Source organism: Cetorhinus maximus, chromosome 1 (assembly GCF_964194155.1).
Source record: "Cetorhinus maximus chromosome 1, sCetMax3.hap1.1, whole genome shotgun sequence".
Lineage (NCBI taxonomy): Eukaryota > Metazoa > Chordata > Chondrichthyes > Lamniformes > Cetorhinidae > Cetorhinus > Cetorhinus maximus.
In genome coordinates, this window is record NC_135879.1 from 188,115,578 (window position 1) to 188,141,314 (window position 25,737).

At 43.3% G+C, this 25,737-nt stretch overlaps 1 protein-coding gene across 2 annotated transcripts in view; it reads right to left on the bottom strand.

Moving 5' to 3' along the window:
- The window catches only part of LOC144685933 (gamma-secretase subunit Aph-1b), an 87,757-nt gene extending 69,155 nt beyond the window's left edge, over positions 1-18,602 (bottom strand). For both annotated transcript variants that reach the window (XR_013577819.1, XM_078550984.1), the window contains exons 1-2: positions 18,249-18,602; positions 415-585 (exon numbers count right to left, since the gene is read on the bottom strand). Coding sequence is in view for 1 of the 2 variants with exons in the window: in XM_078550984.1 (XP_078407110.1) it covers positions 415-585; positions 18,249-18,361 (284 nt within the window). In the remaining variant the exon portion in view is untranslated. The remainder of the gene's footprint in view (positions 1-414; positions 586-18,248) is intronic.
- Positions 18,603-25,737: the final 7,135 nt, after the last annotated feature.

Sequence of the window (25,737 nt, forward strand, 5' to 3'; positions counted from 1 at the left end):
TTGGCATGGATAGAAGATTGGCTAGCTAACAGGAAAGAGAGTAGGTATAAATGGGTCTTTTTCTGGTTGGCAAGATGTAACGAGTGGTATGCCACAGAGATCAGTGCTTGGGCCTCAACGTTTTACAATTTATATAAATGACTTGGATGAAGTGACTGAAAGTCTGGTTGCTAAATTTGCTGTTGATACAAAGATAGTTAGGGAAGTAAGTTGTGAGGGTGACGTAAGGAGGCTACAAAAGGATATACATAGGTTAAATACTCATACTTCAGTGGTCCACTTGCGGACAGATGGTTGGGTTTTCACCTGATGATTCATACCTCAAATGAGCATGACCAGACACTGGTGGCAGGGAAGCTTAAAAGTTTAGCGAGTGGGAGCACTGGCATGTGGTAATTTGTACATTATACATACCTTAATAGTTTGTAGTAAGCAAACCGAAAGACCTCCTGCAGTAATACGGAAAACATCACACCAAAGATAATGAGAGATTTCTGGAGTTCTGCATCCTTCTCATTGCTGGCCTTTACAGCAATAAACCACACTAACGAAGACAGCAGCAAGGAAAGTAACCAGAAAAATGCCCTGCAACAGAGATATCATTCAATTATTAAATTGGCATAAATTAACAAACTTAATAGTACCTTATCTCGCAGGGGAGGTGGTGGTATTGTAACTGGAACGGTATTCCAGAAACCCAGGGTAATGCTCTGGAGACCTTGGTTCGAATCCCACCACAGTAGATGGTGAAGTTTGAATTCAATAAAAAAAAACTGGAATTAAGAGTCTGTTGATGACCATGAAACCAATGCCAATTGTCATAAGAACCCATCTGGTTCACTAATGTCCTTTAGGGAAGGAAATCTGCCATCTTTACCTGGTCTGGCCTACATGTGACTCCAGACCCACAGCAATGTGGTTGACCCTTATTGGCAGTAAATGCTGGCCTAGCCAGCTCTGCCCACATCCCATGAACGAATTTTTTTAAAAAGGCAATGGTTTTGCCTGCAGCGTAGGCAGCAACAGAAGACCGCATGATGGCAAGTAAAATCAAGCTGGAAGTGGTTTTAAGGTTGCCACAGACAGCTTTCATTTCTACACTACATATCATCAAGAAAGAAAAGCAAAATTACTACAGATACTACTGCTGATCTTTTACAAACAACAATCTCAATTTGGATGTCTGTACTTTTCTAGTTTCTCCAAAGATATTTCCTGATAATTCAACATGACCACTACCATACCATGAGTAAATGTTTGCTCCATTATACCATTATTTTCTTATTTATATTTCCTGCTATTCAGCCTTCTGCTGACCATTTCACCTCCATCTTCCACATTTACAATCCTACCGCGATACCACAAAACAAGCGCCACATTATAGTTAATTTGCATCTCAAATATTAAGCTGTTAAAAAGTTTGATACTACATATTAAAGAAATCATTGTTCAGAAATCACAATGTAGGCATTAATGTCCATCTAGAACAACAGTCCATTTACCTCCAACCGAGCACTGATTTATTTTAATGATGTTAAACTACTGGTTCCTAGAAAAAGACTGACATCATATGTTGATCACTTCTGAGAAAAATAACTATTGTTAAATTTGAACCCAAAACAGGATCCAAAAGGTTTCATTTACAGGTTTTCTTTAAAAGATACATTTAAAGATAACATATGGCAGAGCCACACCAACTACTGGAAATTCCTTTCACATAAGAGCTAGAAAAGAATATGAGGAAAGAACCTCAGGGGTAGCACAATGCCGGTGGCCATTTTCATTTCTGTGGCTTTACAGAAAAGATTTTTACCAGGCAAGTTTGGCATACAGAAGTTACAGAAATTGGAAAGATTGACATTTGTGTGTTTGTTCATTATTGTGGATTCAGTTTCTGTCACTTCAGGGATTATGGCAGACTCGGACTCCGAGCAAAGATATGAAAGAGCTATCACGGCACAATATTAAAGCAAAATAAAGCAAACTAATGAAAAAATAAAAATTTCATCAATAACAATGCCCCAACCGACTGACTTCCAATCTCTCAGTCAAATGCCTTTCATTCCCCATCACATGCAGCAAGTAATCTTGTAGGATTGGGATTTCTCAGCCTAGAGGGCTTGTCTCTAGGTGCTTTAAATTCTCCCTCACTCAACGTACTCATACATACACAAACAATATGCAGACTGTCATGAAGGCTTTCAGGAAATAACTGATGCAGGCAAACAATGAAATCTGTTGGCAACAACTTACTAGCAGCAGGAAGCAAGCAGAAGTATGGAATAAAAAGCTATGGGCTGTAGAATGGTATAGGGAGGTATGTAACCTTTAATACAAAATAAATAAACCCTACTTGGGGTAAAACTACAAATCCCAGGATCTTAGTGGCCAGTTATACATGCAAAACATTCCATGTGTGTAACTTATATGCATTTTGTAAGCCAAGCAGAAACATTATCCAAATCAACCTTAATCTTAAATCAGAGTTCAACTCACAGCACAACTTCAACTTTCAACTAGATGTATAATTATTTTATTTTACAATGTTGATTCCCTATGGTAAGGCTTAAATTAATAAGGAAAAATAGTTTTTTAATTAATTAGCAATTCTTGCCAGCTGCATAAATGCCCCTTTCAAAAATTTAATTATGATTAACTGTGCTTTTGTATCGCAGCTAGTTGAATATTTTTCATTGAATAGTAACAGCTGTTGACACTGACAGGTAAAAACACCATTTTCATCTTACTGACTATTTCATAAGGTTCTCTAGTTATCTAAAAATATTAACTATCTTGCTCTGTGAAATATGACTAAGAGGGTGGGAAGTCCAGTATAGTGGCTGTGTAAGCATGTATTCCTGTGTAAGTGTATTCCTTCCCAGTTTATTCCTTCCCATGAGCAACTATTGAATTTTCTAATTTAAATGACAACACAGAATTTGGGGTTATTTTGTAAGTACAAATTGCAACAGCAGAAAGTACCATCACTACCTTGAGTAGGATTCCTTTTAAAATTCCATATATAAGTTTAGAGTCAATATTATAAAGCTCCTACCTACTGAAATTTTCAACTTCATACAGCACAATCTGCAACTTTCTCTCTGTTCATGTGCATTTAAATCATTACTCCATATAGATATATTTATAGATATTCATTACATAGCCCATAGTTCTCCCATTTAAATCAACAGTAGCATTTTGACCAAGTTTAGGAGGAAGAGTTGGCAAATGGATATCACAGCCCTGGAAGATGGGGGGAAAAATAGGAATAATTTTCTATGAACACACAATGAGCCATTACACACACCCTACTATGCTCCTGACCATCAACCTAAATCACACTGCAAAGTTGGTTTTTAAATTGCACTTCTGACTGTATGCTCGCATACATTACTGGTACAAAGTACAACAGAAAGCAAACAACGTTAGAAAAATAAGCTTGAAGCCAGGATCTAGGGTTATGGCCCAGAAACAGAGGAGCAACTGATGGTTGGGAAAAGGTTGCAATGGGTAAGAATGGGCCATGAGCATGCAGCTAAGGCCCCTGACGAAGGTCAGGCTTCAGGATACTGGTAGACAGCTTATGGGCCAGTTACATTATCAAAAGTAGTACTATTAAATTGCTAAGAATATACTACATAACATTTGTTTAGAAAAAAATCCAGCCCCAAAATGCCAAAGGAACTAATGAAAAGTGAATGCCAATGAAAATTAAAACTGTGCAGAGTGAAAATTTTAGTCACAAAGTCTGAAACTGAAATGTGCAAGTTCAACAGAATATCTGGGTGAAGCTTGTGGCCATGCATCTTCAAACGCAATGAAAACAGAACAAAAATGACCATTAAATTAATTAGCTGGTAACCATACAAAATGTATACAACTCATATTGAACAGAATATGAAGTTGAGTAAATTCAATTGAAATACTAGTCATCCATGATCTACTTCAACGACAGAACAGGCTGGGGGATTGAATAGCTTACTCCTGTTTCTAAGCCCCACAGGTGCAAGTGCAGGATCGCATGGCAATATTCAAAGCCCCGGCCAATATTTATCCAGCAACCAACATCACTAAAACAGATTATCTGGTCATTATTTCATTGGTGAAATGTCAATTTCCACCATACTCTTCTTCACTACCAAAACTCTCTCAACTCCTCCACTGTTGCTAAACACTGCTTGTTCAATATCCAATGTTGGTTGGGCAGACATTTCCTCCAACTAAACATCGAGAAGACTGAAGCTATCGCCTTTGGTCCCTGCTACAAACTCTGTTCCATGGCCACTGACTCCAACCCTGTCCTTGACAACCATGTGAAGTTAAACCCAATTGTTCGCAACCCTGAGATGAGGTCCGATCACATATCCACAAAATCACTAAGACCAACTGTCTCTAGCCCTGCCTCAACTCATTTGCTGCTGAAAACATCATCGAAGTCTTTCTTACCAGTAGACTTGACTATTCCCATATACTCCTGGCAGGCCTCCTACCTTACATCCCTTTATAAATTTGGTGGCATCCAAAACTCTGCTGTCCATGTCCTAGCGTGCACTATGCTCCATTCCCATCATCCTTGTGCTCGCAGACCTACATTGCCTCCTGGTTAAGCAACACCTCGATTTTCAAATTCACATCCTTGCTTTCAAATCCCTCCTTGGCCTTGCTCCTCCCTTCAAAATCATAATCCATTGCGCCCCTATAATTCTGGCCTTGAAATTCCCTGGTTTTAATCGCTCCTCCATTGGAGGCTATGTTTCAGCTACCTGGGCCTTAAGCTTCTAAACCTCTGTCTCTCTACCTTTTTCCTGCTTTAAAACACTCCTCAGGAACCAGCTCTATAGCTAAACTTTTGGACACCTGACCTAATATCTCCCTTGGCTCATTTTGTTTTATAATGCTCCTTTGAAGTGCCTTGGAATGTTTCATGATGTTAAAGGCACTGTATAAATACAAGCTGTTATCGATAATGGTGGTCGTGGTGTGTTTGCGGGGCATTGTTATGTGCAAATTGGCCATCACTTTCTAAACATTACAACACTGCCTAAATGCTTTTGGGTGTCATGAAAAGTGTCTTTCTACATTCCATACAGATGCAAGCTCAGCAAAATTTCTGGGCCAGCATGTGTGGTTTGGAATCCTTATGGCTACGAGAAAAATGGAAGTCACGAGGTTAAGTAATATTTTGCTGAGGCATCTCTGTTACATTCAGCTATCACAAGACCAAGATTGCAGGGTCTGGACTACCCAAGTAAAAAAAGAAAAAGATCTACTTCCAAATTTTGCATCATCCACAAATTTTGAAATTGTGCCTTGTACACCAAAGTCTAGGTCATTAATATGCGTCAGGAAGAGCAGGGGTCCTAACACTGGCCCCTGGGGAACTCCAACATAAAACTTCCCCTAATTCAAAAAACAACTGTTTGCCACTAATCTGGTTCCTGTCACTCCAATTTTACATCCATGTTGCTACTGTCCCTGTGTCTGACGCTCTTCTGGTCCTGATCCTGATCAGGTGTGACAGATCTCAACACAAAATTTTGCGGGGGGCGGGGGAGGTAACACCCATTTCACAAGCACAAAACAAGTGGTTGTAAGTTGATTTTTTTCCCCCACATTACTTCAACTGATCCTCGGTCCTCAACTGATCCTTGCAGAATTCATTTAATTCACCTCACTATATTAATGCAATTTTCAGGGATAAATGTTAATACATTGGACATTAGAGATGAAATGAAAAGCTTTGGAGTCAAACTTTTTTTCTATTCAGTTGTCGTAAAAATTCATCTGGTTCATTAATGTCCTGTAGGGAAGGAAATCTGCTCTCCTTACCTGGTCTGGCCTACATGTGACTCCAGACCCACAGCAATGTGGTTGACTCTTAAATGCCCTATGAACAAGGGCAATTAGGGGATGGACAATAAATGCTGGCCTAGCTAGCAACAACCACATCTCAAGAATGAATAATAAAAAAAACGCTACAGAAAGTCTTCCATCTGCATTCCAGCATAGTTTCCATTGCACTAAATCTACACTTAAAATATTCAGCAGCTAGTACATTTGTTCTTGAAGACTTCATTCACTACTTTAGTTGCAACCAATTCCTTCCCCAAAGGGCTGAATGAGCAAATACAATTCAGCCTGGCTGTGATGAAAAACAGAGTCATCTCAGCCCACAAACGTTTATGTTGGTGTCAAAGGTAGTGTTAGCATCAGTTCTTTTAGTGGTTGAATCAACTGCTTCCAATGGCATCAGCGCTTTTGCCATTTTATTGACGGCTGCAAAATTAATGAATAAGAGGTTGTCCTGTGTTTTTCAAGTTGCCAATATTGTCAGGGTTAGGTAAAGAGCAGCAAGAAGACCATAAGGCGTAGGAGCAGAAGTAGGCCATTCGGCCCACCGAGTCTTAATGCCATTCAATGAGATCATGGCTGATCTTATAATCCTCAATTCCACTTTCCTGCCTTTTCCCCATAACTCTTGATTTCCTTACTGATTAAAAATCTGTATCTCAGCCTTGAATCTATTTAACGACCCAACTTCTACATCCCTCTGCTGTAAAAAAAATTCCACAGATTCACTACCCTCAGGAGAAATTCCTCTTCATCTCTGTTTTAAATGGGCGGCCCCTTACTGAGATTATGCCCACTGGTCCTAGATTCTCCCACAAGGGGAAACAATCTCTCAGCATCTATCCTGTCAAGCCCCCTAAAAATCTTAGATGTTTCAATAAGGTTGCCTCCAATGAGTACAGGCCCAACCTACTCAACCTCTCCTCGTAAGAAAACCCCTCCATACCACGGATCAACCTAGTGAACCTTCTCTGGACTGTCTCCAATGCTAGTATGTATTTCCTTAGCTAAGGAGACCAAAATTGTTCACAGTATTCTGGGTGTGGTCTAACTAGTGCCTTGTACAGTTTTAGCAAGGCTTCCCTACTTTTATAAAAGCATTCCCTTTGAAATAAAGGCCAACATTCCATTTACCTTCCCTATTACCTGCTGAATTTGCATATTAGCTTTTTGGGATTCATGCACAAGGACTCCCGAGTCCCTCTGCGCTGCAGCTTTCTGCAGTCTTTCTCAGAATCACAGAATCAAACAGTGCAGAAGAGGCCCATCGGCCCATCGAGTCTGCACCAACACATGAGAAACACCTGACCTACCTACCTAATCCCATTTACCAGCACTTGGCCCAGAGCCTTGAATGTTAAGTATAATCCATTTAAGTAATATTCAGCTCCTCCATTGTTCCTGCCAGAGTGCAAAACCTCACGTTTTCCCACATTATATTCCATGTGCCAAGTTTTTGCCACTCACTTAACCTGTCTATATCCTTCTGTAGACTCTGTGTCATCCTCACCACTTGCCTTTCCACCTATTTTTGTGCCATCCACAAACTTGGCGATAGTACATTCACTTTCCCCATCATTAATATATATTGTAAATAACTGAGGCCCCAGCACTGATGCCTGCAGCATTCCACTAGTTACAGGTTGCCATCCCGAAAATGCCCTTAACCCAATTCTCTATCTTCTATTAGTTATCCAATCCTCTATCCATGCTAATATACTATTCCCAACGCCATGGGCTCCTATCTTATTAAGTAGCCTTATGTGCAGTACCTTATCAAACGCCTTTTGGAAATCCAAATATATTACATCTACTGGTTCCCCTTTATCTATCCCACTTGTTACCTCCTCAAAGAATTCTAATAAATTTGTTCGGCATGATTTCCCCTTCATGAAGCCATGCTGACTCTGCTTGATTAGATTATGTATTTCTAAATGTTCTACTATTACATCCTTTATAATAGGCTCTAACATTTTCCCAATGACAGATGTTAAGCTAATTGGCCTATAGTTACCCGTTTTTTGCCCCCCTCCCTTTTTGAATAAGGGTGTTACATTGGCCATTCTCCAATCCTTCGGGACTTTCCCAGAAGCTAAGGATCCTTAGAAGATTACTACCAGTGCATCCACTATCTCAGTAGCTACTTCCTTTAATGTCCTAGGATGCAACCCATCAGGTCCAAGGGACTTATCAGCCTCATTAGGTTCCCTAGTACTTTTTCTCTAGTGATAGTTATTATATTTACAAATAGTGCAGCAAGACAGCCCATCCACAGTCTGTTACACGCTAGGGACTAAATCATCGAAACTTAACAGCACAGAAAAAGGCCATTCTGCATAGCCGCGCACCCTTGCTTATTGTCTGTAAGTTCCCTTTCATCAACTCACTTTTAAAATTATTTATGGAATCAGCTTCCATCAGCTTTTCAGATAGAGCACTCCAGATCACGACAACTCTAAATGAAAAAGTTCTCACCGCTTAACAGTGATTTTACATCTGTAACCTCTCAGCGAGGGAATAGTTTTTCTCTGCTTCTGGAAATCCATATAACAATCTCTATTACACTACCTTTATCAACCTTATCTGTTTTCTTTTAATTAGTTCACCAGATGTGGGCATCGTTGGCTAGGCCAGCATTTATTGCACTCGAGAAGGTGGCGGTGACATCATCTTGAACAGCTGCAGTCCATATGGCGTAGGTACACCCAGAGTGCTGTAAGGGAGGGATTTTGAACCAACGACAGTGAAGGAATGGTGATATAGTTCCAAGTTAGAATGGTGTGTAGCTTGGAGGGGAACTTGCAGGTGGCGGTGTTCCCATGTAGCTGCTGGCTCTTGTCCCTCTATTAGGTAGAGATCACGGGTTTAGAAGGTGCCGTCGAAGAAGCCTTGGTGAGTTGCTGTTATCTCAAAAGAATTTAATCAAGTCAGCCAGATATGATTTGCCCTTGACAAATCCATGTGGGCTCTAATTAATTCACCCTTACCTTTCCAATTGAAAGTTTATTTTGTCCCCGATGATGTTAGGTTGATTGGCCTGTAGTTTCCAGATTTATCCCCCTCCCATTTCTTTGATAGTGATACAATAATCACAACTCTCCAGTCCTCTGGCACTACTTTTGCATACAATGAGGAATTGAAAGTTTGTGACCAATGCTTCTGCATGCGAGTAACTCACCTCCTGTCCACCATCTACAAAGTACAAATCAAGAGTGTGATGGAATACTCTCCACTTGCCTGGATGAGTGCAGCTCCCACAACACAAGAAGCTTGACACCATCCAGGACACCACCATTTTACGCGGGTGGGCCAATTAAGGCCCGCCCAGCATAGTTCACGACTCCCGCGCATAGCGGGAGTGGGCAGGCACGCTCAGACCGCTGAGTCCAATTGCAACCCGGCATAAGTGAAGGCCTGGCAGCCTTGGAAAGGGTGCTCACAATGGCTGGGAGAAGGGCTCTGCAGAGGGGCAATGTTGGTGATGCAACTGCGGAGGGTAGGCCATCAGGGCAGGCCAGGCTGGAGGGAAGGCCAACGGGGCAGTGTGCCCCTCGTTTTTCAGACGAGTGCCTAGCTGACCTCATGGAGGAGCTGGCTGCGTGGCAGGAGGTCCTTCTTCCGAGGGACGGGAGGCTCAGGCCCCCCCACCTGACCAAACGTGCCTGGGAGGAGATGGCCAAGAGTGTTAGCTCCCATGATGTGGTGCAGCGCACATAGCTCCAGTGCCGCAAAAGGTTCAATGATCTCTTGCGCTCGGGAAGGGCGAGGACCATGTTGCCTCAAGTCACTTAATGCAGCCGTCACCCTCCCCCCATCCCCACCACTCGGCAACTCGGAGTACAGTAGCGTCATTGAATCCCTCACAGCATGGATCCCTCGCTGGGTGTGACAGCAGATACTGCCCACGCCCAGTTCATCCTGAGAGGGTTGAGCTAGGATGTGTCCTGCATCCGCAGCATGTGTGACACTGACACCCAGAGTATAGAATGGGGTTGAAAGTCAAGGGTCTGCACCTAGGCAGAGTGCTGGAGCTGCGAAGCATAATCGAAGTCAAGGTGCTGAAATGATGGGAGGGGAGCTTCTAGTTGGCGGGGCACCAATCCATCTTGTGGTGTTGCGCTCCATGTGCTTGTGCCTCTTTGCTTAGCAAAGTGGCACCTTGTGGTGCCACATGTGAAGGAGGCAGCATTTGGGCAATGGGGGGTGTGGGTCAGCCCTGGCTTGTTTGGGTGAGTGTGCGGCAGCTGCGGGGTGATGAAGAACTGGAGTCCTGCAATGTCCCACTCTGGCTGGGTTGGCAGGGATGTGATGGCAATTCAAGTACAGGCTGGACTAATCAATGCTCCTCTCTCCTTTTCAGGAAAAGATTGCGCACAATGCATCAGAATGAATGCAGACTGGCGGAGGGCAGGCCCATTGGCCATCCTAACGGCTTTCGAGCAGCAGGCCCTGGATCCTGAGATGCCCCCAGGTTCACCGGTGACGGTGAGGCTGGGGTGCCACGGGGAGGTATGTTTGGTGAGCACTCAGGTCACCATGTGTGTCACAGAAGCCATGGCACTGCTGAATGCTCAGTGATTGAAGTTAGCAACATGGGTTTATCCTTGATTATGGAAGGATGAGCGCATAATGATCTGGGGGAGTGGCATACAAATTGACATTGTTTGCATTGTAACTAATCAAATGTCCTTTTTCTTCCTTTCAGCATCACCGGAGCAGGGCCGGAAGGAGGAGACAGAGGGCCCACCTCTCACCCCTGAAGCCCCCAAGCAAATGCACTCACAAGCATCACACCATCCCAGCCAGTCAGGCACCAGCGCAGTTACAGTGCAATGTCAACTTGCATGCCGCCCTAGTGCGCCCCAAGCGGTCCAGGCATCGGAAGCGTATCTTGAGAAGACTGACGGTTCTCTCCACCACAGCCCTTGTGGAGGCGTGGCTCCTATTGTCCCGCTGCTCAGCTTCTGTTCTTGGATGGCAGAAAGGCATGATGAGCCATCTTTTGACGGGATAGCCCTCAGCCATCCATCCAGTCGGGCTGGAGCACAGAAGAGCCTTGGCACCTGGGAGTGTCTGAGTATGTAAGTGTCATGGGAGCTGCCTGGGTACCTTGCACAAACTTGTAGAATCTACATCCTGTGATCACACACTATCTGCACGTTCATGGAGTGGAAACCCTTCCTGTTGACGAAGGCACCGGGTTCACCTGCTGGCGCCTTGATGCGTGCAGTCTATTGCACCCTGGATGTGGGGGAAGCAGCAATCACTGCAAAGCCTCTGGCTCGCTCTGTCTGGCTGGCATCGTCCCAGCGGTAGTGGATGAAAGTCAATGCACGCCTGAATAGGGTGCCTGTCGCGTGCTTGACACAAGTGTGTACAGATGATTGGGAGATTCCACAGAGATCACCCACTGACGCCTGGAAAGAGCCAGAGGCATAGAAGTTGAGGGCAGCTGTGACCTTTAGAGCCACTGGCCTGGGGTGCCCACCCACACAGTTAGCGGAGATCTCAGGGCCTATCATCTGACAGATGGAGGTGACTGTCTCCCTTGAGAGACGGAGCCTCCTTCGGCACTGGACCTCAGACATATTGAGGTAGTTGGTTCGCCGCCTATAAACCCTGGCAGCAGGATATTGGCGTCTTCTGTGGCCCCTTCCGCCTTGCACTTCCTGCTGGCCCTGCATCCCTTGTGCCTGCGCCTCTCCTCCTAAAGGTGGCTCCCCTGGAGGCTGAATGTGGGCTCCTGGTCTCCTCCCCTTTCTGGCCCTCCCTTCCTTCTCAGAGGAGGTGCCTCCAGTGGAGAGCATAATTCCCATTCCCAGGCTGAGGGAAGGCTTCCTGAAAGCTGCAGGCCCCAGAAATGATTTCTACTGTAGAGTCCAGACCAAGGCTTTTACTCCTGTCCTAGCGGCTGGAATGAGTTTTGAAGTCTTCCTGCTCACTCAGGCAAGTATAAGTTACTTTCACACTTAAATACCTCAAACATCACATTGAAACCCCACGCACCCCTCTTATCCTGCCCGTGAACGAGGTTTATACAAATGTCTCCTACCTGCCTAACCGTCGCGCCCGTGCGACGTCCTGAAGATCTCACAGGCTGCAAAAAAATCGAGATCAATTGCTGCCTCAAGGGCCTTAACTGCCTGTTAATTGATGGCGGGCGCGCATCGGAACTTGTAACGTGACAGCCTTCCCAAATATCATGATGGCGCACGGTTATGTTGGGACACTCGTCCGACGTCATTGCGCATCATTTTAAGCGCGGGCGCGTGGGGCCCGCCCCCACACGCCAACAGGAAAATTCTGGCCAAATGTTTATCAAAGCTTTCATGATTCAATTCAATGTTGCTGGCAAATCTTTTCTCGTAAATCAAAGCAGATATATGGAGATACATTATCAGCCTATCTTCTCAGTCGGGTACTATATATTTGGCACTTTGAAGTGGGTGGGGAATGCTACTTGAAAAATGAGGGACAAACATAAAACTGACTGAATGCTAATATGGTTTACCTGTTTTCAGCCAGCCTAGCTAGTACCGTTTATTCAGACTGCAATTGCATAAAGTATACAAGACATTAGCTTGATTATAGTGATAGCGTCCACTGAATGACAATTTTTACTCTGATCAACCCACGAGAAGATCATAGGAAACACTGCAATTCTGCATGCAGTAGTACTTCTGCAGAGGCATGTCTGCACAATACTTATTCTAAGCATGTCTCACACCAATTACAATAATTCGTCATGTCGGGAAACGGTAGCTGGGAAAGTTTTTAATGCATTGTAATGGCACCGTCACTACTGGTAAGGTTCCACAATTTAAACTGGATGCCTGCTAAACCACATGTCTGAACAAACCCTGTTTTGTTCCCACATTGTACACTCAGTCTTTGTCAGAGACAGGTGAATCAGACCCCTACTCAACTGTGCTTCCATGATATTGGTATAACTTCAATGGTTAAGGTGATTTAATGGATAGTGGATCTGTTGACCCCTAGCTCCAGCTGTCTTAGTAACTATTCATTGCTCATTTCCTGTTTCAATCACAAGAATGTCAAAGCAGATATTTAAATATGATTTTTACTTAATCGGGCAATTAAAATCTTCTTAATTCTTCAAAGATTAAGCTGGTATATTTTTACTATGTTAGCAAAAGAATTAACCAACTTTCCTGTCAACATTTAGTTAAATGGTGAAAGTTATTTAATTTCAGGTGCAAATGTACTTCATGTCTCTTGCAGATCTAACCAATAGATACTTGTCTCAACATACATAGCTCTATGATAGATCAGAAATGTAGCTGGCCATTTAATATTTCTTTATGTGCATCTTTTGTAGCTAGGCAACTGGTGACCACTCTTGAGTAAGAAACACACTGCCTGGATAAATTCCTAGAATGCTCTTTGCTGCACAAGTTAACGTCACACAAAGTGGTGGTTGGGGTGAGGGGCGGGGAGGAAGAATAAGTCATCTACTTGGAAGTGAGTCAATGAATATTAACTGGTAAATCCACATAGGTGACAGAAAAACTTACGATTGGTTATCTGTTTGTGAGGGCACAGAATTAATCAGGAGTGACTGACATGCAGAGAAACCTGCCTGATAATTCTGATCCTACTGCGTGTGACAGTTGTATTCAATTGCAAGATATCCATTTGACATTCTTTTATTTCAATTCAAACGTCAAAAAACAAGTGCAGTTCCCATTCTATGTACCAATATTAATTAAAACAGCATTAATCTACTCCAAAGGCTGCACTTCACCTCTTAATGGTTTGGATATTTCATATAGCTGCTCGACGATGGAAAGGAAATATTTTCCTTTGGATTACATCAACTGACATTCACTTCACAAAAAAATAATGGGCATTATACTGATGAGTGCAGCTCCAACAACACAAGAAGCTTGACACCATCCAGGACAAAGCAGCCCACTTGATTGGCACCACATCCACAAACATTCACTCCCTCCACCACTGATGAACAGTGGCAGCAGTCTGTACCATCTACAAGGTGCACTGTAGAAACTCACCAAGGTTCCTTAGAAGCACCTTCCAAATACACGACTGCTACCGTCTAGAAGGCCAAAGGCAGCAGATAGATGGGAACATCACCACCTGCAAGTTCCCCTCCAAGTCACTCACCATCCTGACTTGGAAATATATCACCATTTGTTCACTGTCGCTGGATCAAAATCCTGGAACTCCCTCCCTAACAGCGCTGTGGGTGTACCCACACCACATGGGCTGCAGCGGTTCAAGAAGGCAGCTCACCACCAACTTCTCAAGGGCACTTAGAGATGGGCAATATATGCTGGCATAGTCAGCGACACCCATATCCCATAAATGAAAAAAAAAATCTCATTACTAACATCACATATACTATTAATCTCAGATGACAATCACCAAATATAGCATCCTGGAACATTACATAGCCAGAGGCTTTAGAAAGCTAGAAGCACTAAGCAGGTCAGGTAGCATATGTGGAGAGAGAAACAATGTTGACAATTCAGGTAGATAACCTTTAAGCATTCATGAAAATTGGGCAACAAGGCCTAGAATCTTCTTTTAAGGCTGCACTGCTGCATATTTTCCTGTGTCTATTTTTTCAAACAAAGTACACATTTCACTGTAGTTTAAAATATATTGGGTCAGATATTTCAGTTGCCCTCTTCTGTATTTTAATTTTCCTCATTATAGATGTAAAAGAATCAGAACATAACATCATAACCCATGCCACGTATTTGAGAACTGGTGCTGCCAACTGCTTGAAAGGGTGGCAGACTGCTTTCATAACATCGAAATATCACAAGCAACAAAAATAAGAATGCTCTTGCTCAGAAGTAAAATGGAGCTTAATGTATTGATTATATCAACCTCTTTTTTCCAATGAGACTTAATCTCAGTAACTGAAATTTGGCCCACACACACGTGCTGCACATGCAGGTGCCGAATACTGATAGTCTTTACTAAAGCACAGAGATCATCACATAAAGCACACCCTTCTGCAGTTTGTGAAACAGAGAGATTTCTTTGTTTTCAGATCCAAAGAGCATTTATTTTCTGCAATGATTCCATGCAATTCTCTATGACCTGAGTGGTTGTTTTGTGCCTACCAATCTTTTGAGCCTTCATTCTTCAAAACACCACAATCGGGTTGGATTTAACAGGGGAAATATCACGTTATGGGACATTCTGAATATTGGTGCGTACCAACAACAGATGCTGAGGAACAGAGAAAAGGAAACTTGGGACTGAGGAGGAAGGGCAGAGTATTGTCATGTAGGCAGATGATTAGGGCAGTGGGATTACAGGGAGGCAGGGTGATGTTGGCACTGAGACACAAGGGACAGATTAAAGCAGGTCTAGTCAGTGATCTGGGCCCCAGAAGCACAGAACCCACAAGGAATAGGACTCAAAGGTTGGCATAGGTGAAAGAGTTTATGCAATGTATTACAAATCAAAGAAGAGGGGCCCCTCCACCTGTCACAGCACTTGTGCTGCTCTAGACACGCTTAACTGATACCTTGCCTTTTTATTTTACTGACGTCCTTGTTTCAGTATATCATTCAAACTCTGCTATGTGCCCCCAGTTCAGTACCCAATATGATTCCCTGAAATCAGAGGACTACAGACCCGAGCAACACGTATATCTGGTAATCATCCAACACACTTTGTTCAGCCAGGTTGACAAGTATTTCTGGATTTCTGGGGTCTACCACAAAAACGTAATTACACCTCTTCTATCACTGGGGAGGTGTTTTTAAGGCTGCTGTCATCACCCTTCCTGAGAGAAGCCAACCTCATTCCCGCAATCCTTGTCCCACCACCCCATCTCCATTTCCCTCCGAGGTAATTGAATGTGCTGTCGCCTCTCAAATCTACCCACATCTCTCCCCTATCCCCATTTAAATCCATCCAATCAGGTTTCTGTTGATTCCACAACACCAAAACAGTCTTAATGATATCACTTATGACACTGACTCAATGCAACTATGAGCGTGTGGGCATTATCCAGCTTCAACCTCACTACAGCCTTTGACAGTCAATGTCATATGCCTCTCCTCAATTGCCCAACTTGATGGGCTGTCTTCCTTTGGTTCTATTCATACCAAGCAACTGAAAACACAGGATCTCCAGCAGAGGCTTTTTTTTCATCCACTGTCACCTCCAGAGATACCCAAGAATCCATCTTTGCATCTTCACCCTACCCCTTAATGTTACCCCTTGGTGTCATGATTCACCGACACTGATTCAATGTCTACATGTATTCAGATAACATCCAACTCAACTGCTCCACCACCTCCCTTGGTTTGTCCAACAATCAGTCCTGATAGGCTGCAATTTCCTCCAGCTAAACACTGCAAAGAATGGAAACATTGTCTGTGCTTCTGACACAAACTCCATGCTCTTGACTATGATTCAATCCCCATCCCTGTCTTAGGCTGAACAAGCCTGTTCACGGCCTCCTATTCGAACTGAGTTTTCAACCCTATGTCCTCTCCATTCAAAAAGACTGCTTATTTCCTTCTGCTTAACACCCAGATTTTGCACCTACCTCAGTCCATCTGCTGTTGAAATCCACATCCGTGCCTTTGTCTCAGTGCTCTCCTGACTGGTCACCCATCCTTTAGTAAACTTCAGTTCACCCGATTGCCTGCTCCTCATATTTCAGCATATACCAAGTTCCACTCATCCATCATCCCTGTTCTCACTGCTCTACATTGGCTTCCATACCCCACTCTGTCAATGTTAAAATTCTTAACAGTCTTTTTTTCTCTATCTTTGTAAGCTCCTCCAATGCTATAACCACACCTCAAACTCTCCATTCCTCTAACTCTGTTTCTTTTGCATCCCCACTTCACTTTGTCCCGCCATTACCTGTTGCGCTTTCTGGAATTACCTCCATCAATCCCTTCAGCTCCCTCTCTTTTGTAATCATCTCCCTAAAATCCACCCGTGTGACAAAAGCATTTGGTCATCCCCTTCTGCTTTCTCTTTATTTGGCTCAGCATCAATTTTCCTCCTTACGCCTCTGGGAAGTGCCTTGAGATGTTGTCTAGGTTAAAGGTGCTATGTAAATCCAAGTTATTGCAGCACCAGACTGCAGCATGACAAGTTTACATAACCAGTTTCCATTATAAACTTGCACACAGAACTTTATAAGTGAAATTGAATTTACAATTTTTAAATAGGGACTGAATAACATGTACATCACCTGGTCCAATTATCCACATATTCCAAACAAGCTTCATCTGAAAACTATACTCAATCCCGACCCTCATAGATAACACAGAAAGAAATCACTCCATGGAGAGGGGACAGGGGTTAATTATTTTGAACAAAAACAATCTTCCTTAGACTTTATTTCTCCTTTAAATTTTCTAACATGGTGCTTAAATCAAAAACAATGTTGCTAGAGTTTTTAAATCTTTGCTGATCGGAAAAATGGTTCCAAATGTTACAATTCAAGTACTCGGAAGTTAGATAAGGAAGCACAAAATAATAACAGGGAGGGGCCAATAAGAGGTTGACATGAAAAAAAAGTTGTTAACTAACCAGTCAACAATGGGTTTCCTGGGTGGGAAAATATCTCATACTTCTAACTAAACAAGGGGGGTGGGGGGGGAGAATTTGTGCGAACTTAAATCTTTCTGCCCCAGTTTCCCTGTCATATTGGCATCCTAACCTTCTCAGCATTTTGGCCTGGTAAATCTCTCATTTTATAGTTGAATAATGTCGTGGGTTTATTTGAAATGAGACTATCTTACTCTAACATAGTGATGGAAAATTGTTTGATTCGTAGCCATGTCAGCAAGTTCCAATCTCAGCTGCACGACAGGTGGCAAACTGAATCTAAATGCAGGAAACTTCACTTTAAGGGATTTTTTTTTTTAAAAAAAGGGTGAATGACAAGCAGATTTCACACCTCCCACCAGCCAAAGTGACAACGATTCTGATGTAGCTCTGGCCCCAAATATTAATCTATTTGCCTCCCTTGCAGATGCGAAAGCGCCTACACTGTGCACTTTCATCACTCTCGATCGGCTTGCCCACCATAAAGTTTAATGGCCAAGATAGATTGAATTATATAGATTATAGAGAAGGGGCAACTCTGACTGAACAGGCAGCAAAAACAAAAAAACATTTAAAAATAAAGATGGTGGGGGGTGGGCACAGGAAAATGATGAAAGAAGTCACGTCCAGATGCAGCTTCGAGTCGATGGCCATCTGAAGATTGACAGACTTTGGGGCAAAACAAACACTCGTGTTTCTGCTGCCAAAGTGAAGCCCGGTTCATTAAACATCAGCTTCCAACCCTGGGGCCGCTGGAGGTTTTCATGATAATAAATATATTTGCTGGGGTTTTGCCGCAGTTGACTAAGTGCGAGGCTTACCCGGCGATCAGGATAATAACTCGGAGCGGGTCTTTGGCGATGGTGAAGACGAACAGAGCCAAAGCGGGACCGAAGGCGATGAAAGTGCAGCCGAAGAAAACAGCCACGGTCATCTCGTCAGCAGCAGCTCCGACCAAGTGCCCGCTCCGCCCGGGACATGACAACGGATCGAGCCGCTGGCGGGTAAGGGGTGGGAGAGTGTTGCCGTGGGGAACTCACTTCCCCGGTCCCGGGCTCAGTGTGAACAGGAAATAGGCCCTGATCCTGATCCTGCCCCGCCTCCCCCCACCCCCGGCCGACGACGAACAGTCAATGAAGGCGAATCCACACAATGCGGGCGAGCTGGCGGGAGCCGGGGGGGTGGGGGTCGGAGTGGGGGTGGGGTTAGGGGCGGGGAACGGGCGGCTCCTCTCGGCCACCATAACCCCGCCCCCCCTCGAATTTCGCTGGATCTGCATTGCGTCATCAGCTGGCGGGGTCAGAGGTGAAATCCCTGCTCATATTGACTGGGGAGCAATGGCTCTAGTTGGATCGAGTTTAGTCCTCAGCAGGCTTCAAAATAGCCACAATATCCTCCTCCTTATACCATCGACAAGACACAAGTCAGGAATGTGATGGAATACTCTCCACTTGTCAGGATGAGTGCAGGAAGGTGACCAACTCTTACAGAGAAACTGTTAAGGGGCACTCTGGCCTGGGGGTCCGTTAGAATGTGTAGGGGCAGTGGGTGCTGCCAGGGCAGTGAGGGCACAAACAGAAGGAGAGCTGGTACAGCACATGCACTGACATTTAAATGTCCCGATTACATGGAGAAACAGCATCCCGAGCGCATGCAATGCAGGACATTGGCCTCAAATACTGGATAATCCTCTAAAATAAGGGATAGTTGGTCACCTGTGCTTCTTTGGCTTGGTGCCTCTTTATTCTTGACACATCTTGGGATACTTGCTCTGCATGAAAGATGCCATATAAATTTAAATTGTAGCAGATATTCTCAGGTTTACTCCTGCCGCTCTACATTGCAACAGTGACTACACCTTAAAAATACTTTGGCTGTGGGAGGTTCTGAAGTCATAAAATGTTATTTCATTTTTCAGTAAGTCTGGAGTCCCTGTGTCTATTTTCTCACCTTTTTTGAATATGGGCACTATCTTAAACTGCTTCCAATTGGCTGCTATCTTACCAGTATCTTTATAATGATTGTCACCCCTGCCAACCAGTGTCTAAGCAGTCTAGGCTGACTACCATCTACCTCAGGGGATATATTTATTTTAGTTTATTTAGCCTTTCTAGAAGTCCCATCTGATTTATAAGAGTTATTAGTTTTACTTGACACATCTTGTTTGCAGGGGAGGAAATGTTCACTTCCCTAAAAATTTTTAAAAATTCTTTCTTGGGATGTGTGCGTGGCCAACATTTTTATTGGTCATCCTTAATTGCCCTTGAGAAGATGGTATTGAGCAGCCTCCTTGAACCGCTGCAGTCCGTGTGGTGTCGGAACATCCGCAGAGCTGTTAGGAAGGGAGTTCCAGGATTTTGATCCAGCAACAGTGAAGGAATGGCAATATATTTCCAAGTCAGGATGGTGAGTGGCTTGGAGAGGAACTGGTCGGTGGTGGTGTTCCCATGTGTCTCCTTGTCTTTCTGGGTGGTAGGGGTTGCGGGTTTAGAAGCTGCTGTCAAAGGAGCCTTGGTGAGTTGTTGCAGTGTATCTTGTACATGGTACACACTGCTGCCACTGCCAATCAGTGGTGGAGTGAGTGGAGGTTGAAGTTGGTAGATGGCCAATCAAGCAGGCTGCTTTGTCCTGGATGGTGTCGATTTTCTTGAATGTTGTTGGAGCTGCACAGATCCAGACAAATGGAGAGTATTCCAACACCCTCCTGACTTGCGTCTTGTAGTTAATGGACAGGATTTTGGGAATCTCTGCAGAATTCCCAGCCTCTGCCCTGCTTTTGTTGCCACAGCATCTATGTGGCTAGTCCAGCTCAGTTTCTAGTTAATGGTAACCCCAAGGATGTTGATAGTGGGAGATTCAGCAATGGTAATACAATTGAATGTCAAGAGGGATTGTTGGATTCTCTCTTGTTGGAGATGGTCATTGCCTGGCACTTGTGTGATGTGAATGTTACTTCCCACTTATCTGCCCAAGCCTGAATGTTGTCCAGGTCTTGCTACATATGGACTTGGACTGCTTCAATATCTGAGGAGACATGAAGGGCGCTGAACATTGTGCAATCATCAATGAATACCCCCACTTCTGACCTTTTGATGGGAGGAAGGTCATTGGTGAAGCAGCTGAAGATGGTTGGGCCTAGGACACTACCTTGAGGAACTCCTGCAGTGATGTCCTGGGACTGAGATGATTGACCTCCAACAACCACAACCATCTTCCTTTGTGCTAGGTATGAATCCAACCTGTGGAGCGTTTCCCCCCCAATTCCCATGGACTCCAGTTTTGCTAGGGCTCCTTGATGCCACACTCTGTCAAATGCTGCCTTTATGTCAAGAGCAGTCACTCTCACCTCATCTTTGAGGAATTAGTCAGATTATTTACTGTGTGGGCATTATTAATAATTTTGGTATCAGCCTTATGTTCAGCAGCAGCACACTTGCTTCTGAGTCTGAAGGTAGTGAATTCAAGCCTCAGTACAAAGACTTGAGCACATAATCTAGGCTGAAACTTCAGTGACGTATCGAGAGAATGCTGCTTTTTTGGAGGTGCTGGTTTGCAGATTGTTACATGTCAATTCTTTTGACAAAGGGTCAGGCCAAACATTCTCTAATGGAGTATCCTTAGAGAATATGTGAAAAACATTCCCTTCCCCCAAAAAAGATATCTCAAGTAGAACCAATAACTCTTTTTATAAATAAGGTGGAAGTTATAGCTGGGTTCCAGGTGAATTTTTCATCCTCCACTGCACACCGAGTAGACTTACCCAGGGGTGCACTGCTGGATCCGATGTGTTTTCAGAGCCAACCATTACCTGAAATGTTACCTAGAAAATGAAAACTAAGTGAAATGTGGATAAAACAATGGAGGCAATGCGGAAGCTCTACAACTCCACCAGCTGTAAAACATATACCATTGGCGTGGCTGGAAGTCAATAACAATTAGCTCCTCACTTAATAATGCACATTCTATTGAGATGCCACTTAGGCATGACAGGAAATGGTGATGCCCAATATAAGGAGGGTGTGATATGCATACTGAATTTTGATTGTCATTGTCCAATCAAACATCTTTCTTTACTTTGCCAAACAAAGTGGCTTCATTGAAAAATTGAATCACCAAGCATAAAATTGAGTTCAATCTTCTGTGTGTGTGTCAACAACTCCTGAGTCTAATGATGAGTCATGCATTGGAATCAACCACCCAAATTGTTTTTAAAATTGCTGTTATACACCTTCCCATAGACCTATCAGCAGAACAATGCTGCTTCACAGATGCGCCCTTGGCAAACTGCAGTTACATTGTCCATGATCTTCTGCACCCTTCTGAACAAGTTTTGGCAAGGTTTGATTAAGTAATTAGGTTTAAATTGTTTGTCATTCCAAACATAAAAAAAATCATTTTCAAAACTTATATTTCTGATGCCAATAAGGCATGAAGATAGAAATTTGAATTAATACTGTGAAAGTTGTTAAATTTAGGGAGAGACTTTTGTCTTTGCTCACTGGGTAGTAATCTGACAGAGTGGTTCAATGGAACAAAAATCAGCTACATTCCAATTAGAGCTAACAATTTGTCCTTGCCAGATTAGTGCTGAGACCGCAAGGATGAAAATCTACCCTAATTATTTTCAAAACAAAATTATTGCAGTCTGTGCATTTGAATAAAATTTGCTTATACAGTTGAATTTTCAAATCTTATTCAACAGCCCACACCCCTTCACTTATCAAATCTGCTTTAAGTGTTAGACAATCCTACTTATAGTAGTGTAGTGGTTATGTCACTGTACTGGTAACTGAGGGGTCTGGACTAACCACATCATGGTAGTTAGAGAATTTGAAGTCAGGTTTTAAAAATCAGGTTAGTGAAAGTAACCAAAAAGCTGTTGGATTGTTATAAAACCAAGTTGGTTCACTAATAGCCGGAATTTTTCGCTCCCGTTGGCGGTGGGCCTGTTTGGCACCATAAGCAGACATATGGCAAGAAGGCCAAAAATCAGTTTTACGCCGTCGTAAAACCAGTTTGTGATCATCCATTCCAACCATCAATGGCCGGCCACTTTTCTTGCCGTCCAACGTCAGGAACTTAATTTTAATGCATTTGCATCTCATCATTATGCCTGCACGTCGGAATCATCCCCCCTACGTCAAATCTACCTCCCACGTCTGCGTGACTTCAGAACGGTGTGATTTACTACTGCGTTTAAAAGGCACACACCTGGCGAGCTGAACTTTGAGGGGAACTCGGAGATGAGTGAGCACAACTTAGCTCAGCACTCATGAGGGTCACCGGTAGGACATCAAGGAAGAGGCATCATGCATTTGACAGGTAAGTCGTTGATGTCCGACATTCCACTCTCAGTTGGGACCTCTCCCGTTGATTGTGCGCGATCTTGTCCTGCAAGATGGAGAGAGTGTGAACAAGGCGCATGCCAGGCCAAAGGAGAAGGATGCCAGGCCAAATGAGAAGGATGCCAGGCAGGCGTGTGTGCTGAGCCATTACCGGGCTGAGGAGGTGATCTCAGAGGAAGTGAGGCCAGATGGAGATGTGAGGGTGTGTCTGAGAGAGTGAGTGGTGATGTCCCTTGAGCTGGCAGTGAGTGAGTTGCCAGTCAATGTGTCATGGGCTTGTGAGTGAGTTGTGAGTGATGAGCGACATGGATGAGATCATTCATCCTTTTTCTGCACTGAATGGCCAACTTGTGTGCAGCATTGACGCTAACCACTGCTGCCACTGCCTCCCAAGCCAGAGTGGTGAGACTGATGTGCCTCCTGCAGCCAGAGCGGGGGTTAGAGGACATCGAAATGGGCCTTCATTGTGTTAAAAAGGGATGCTTCACTGAATCCAGGGGGCTGCACTCTTCTTGGTTTTTGGGGCTATGAATTCACAGGAGCAGTCCAGGGCTGCATGCGTCGAGAACTGTGCGCACGGCTGCAGTTTAAATATGGCAAGGAAGCAGTGAGGAAAGGGCGTGGCGGAAAAATCAAAGGCCACCACCATGGGGACTGCATGACTGCATAATTTACAAGGCGAGAAGGGAACAATACTGCATGAAAATCTGCCATCGTGGCCTGTGGGTAAAATGTCGGTTTTCATGCCGCAGTTAGTGCATATCTGGGATGATTCCATCCAATGTCTGTAAAGGAATGAAGCCTGCCGCCCTTACCCCATCTGGTTAATACTGGGTGTTTACAAAGCCCTTGTGCAAGTTTAACCTTCAATAACTTGAATGCAGACATGATAGAAGCATGAATACCATAAAAGAATAATTTATTAAGTTTTTAACACTAATGTTCTTATTAATACTGTGTTAATTTTTTTTTCATTTTATTTTAATTGCTGAAACTGATTGAAAATAGCACCAGTAGAAGAAAAGGTGAACTGTGTGCTATGGCATATGAAGCCCATGACAGCAAAATACAAAAAAAATAGTCTATGAGTAATGCTTTCAAACGTCATTCATAGATTGTTTCTATCATGTGCAGATCCAAAGTTATTTTAAAGTTTAAAGTTGCACAAGAAATTGATAAACATCCTGTGGTGTCTACTTCCATATCAACCAGATTGACTCTTAGATGTCATCTGAAGTGCCCACGCAACTATTCAGTGTCAATGGACTAAAGTGCTTCAAGAAAATACCCACCACCACCAGTCTGATGCAACTAGGGATGAGCAATAAATGTTAGCCTTGCCAGCAATGCCCACACCCCGAGAATTATTTTTTTAAATTGTGCTGACTGGTCATTGTGGTGAAGAAAATTGTGCAAATCTTTATAAAAAATGTAATTGCAGCTAAAATGGTAACATTGGTTGTAAATTTTAATTTGCTTAACAGGTTTACTGGTAAACCAGTGGAGTGGATTGCCACCCATTATAGAACCTATACAATTTTCATTTCTGATTTTTTCTTTTGAAAAATATACTTTATTCATAAAATATCTTGAAGAACATTCCAAAACATTTCAAAATCACAATCACAAAAGTACAATCAGATTCAACTTTTACACATGGATCACAAGGTGCATCAATACAATCAATGAATATTACAATCATTTCAATATGGTCAATGCAGACAATGGTATTGGAGTTATCAACATACATTGTGTTGCACTCTGAGGTGCTTCAATACAATTATAATACAATTAGTATTCAATGCATACATTCATTTTGAGCTGTACAGCCCGAGGGGCTCTCAACAGTTCCCAGCCCCTCAGTGCACTGTGGCAGAAAGGTCTTAGACAGCGACCTTTCCCCATTGCGCCTTTGTGGCGGCTGCCCCAAGATTTAGTGCGTCCCTCAGCACGTAGTCCTGGACTTTGGAATGTGCCAGTCTGGAACACTCGGTCGGGGACAACTCTTTGCGCTGGAAGACCAACAAGTTTCGGGCAGACCAATGATTTTCCTGGCCAAAACGGCAGGTGGGAAACTTGCATTGTTCAATAGCAATGTAGCTTGGTTTACCCCTCTGCCTTCACCTCTTTGATGTCATGGCTTATAAATTCAGTGGGTGGGAAATTCTGACCATAAAATCGTATTATATCACCTTGTCTGCTGTGTGCATTTTGTCATTATGCTCTGACTCTTGTTCTACTTTTTAAAATCTTTTACAAGACATGTAAAATCAGCAATTGGTATCACTCTCACCTCAGACAATGTAGCTTCAAACCCTTCTCCACCACTTGCATACTTAATCCAGATTAACACTCCAGGGCAGTACTGGGGAGTGCTGCTTTGCCAAGGTTGCATCTTTTGAATGAGAGATCAAACCTGTTTGTATGGTTTTTGTTAGCACAAGATGAGCAAGAATATAATTAATTAAACAACTGCATCTAATAGTGTTAAATACAGAACTGTATTAATATGAGTAAGAAATATGTTTCTTGCTACTACTTTCAGTATGTGGTATATGAACTTTATTAGTTACTGCTGCTGTACTCCTCTATTTTATAATTCATTATTTTTATTAAGAAATTGCTTCACAGAAACAAATACCATCAATAGTTATGTTCTATCATCAAGTCTCATTATAAGTCCAATCCTGATAAATTCAGCAAATACGACAGTGCCAGATGCTGACCGAAAATGGGGGTTTATTGGTACATGCCAAGAGAAAAGAGCCCTTAAACAGAATAATGCCCTAATGCGCATTGTGGAAACATCTATTGGAATATAACTTGTTTTTTTTTTTCAATTCTCTTTCTTCTGTGATGAAGCTGAACTTTTCATGGATACAGTTCCATCGGCACCAGCACCTACTTACTTTGCCCCAGTAGTCAGTCTTCACATGTGGGCCGAGAGTGTGGACATCAGCAACCT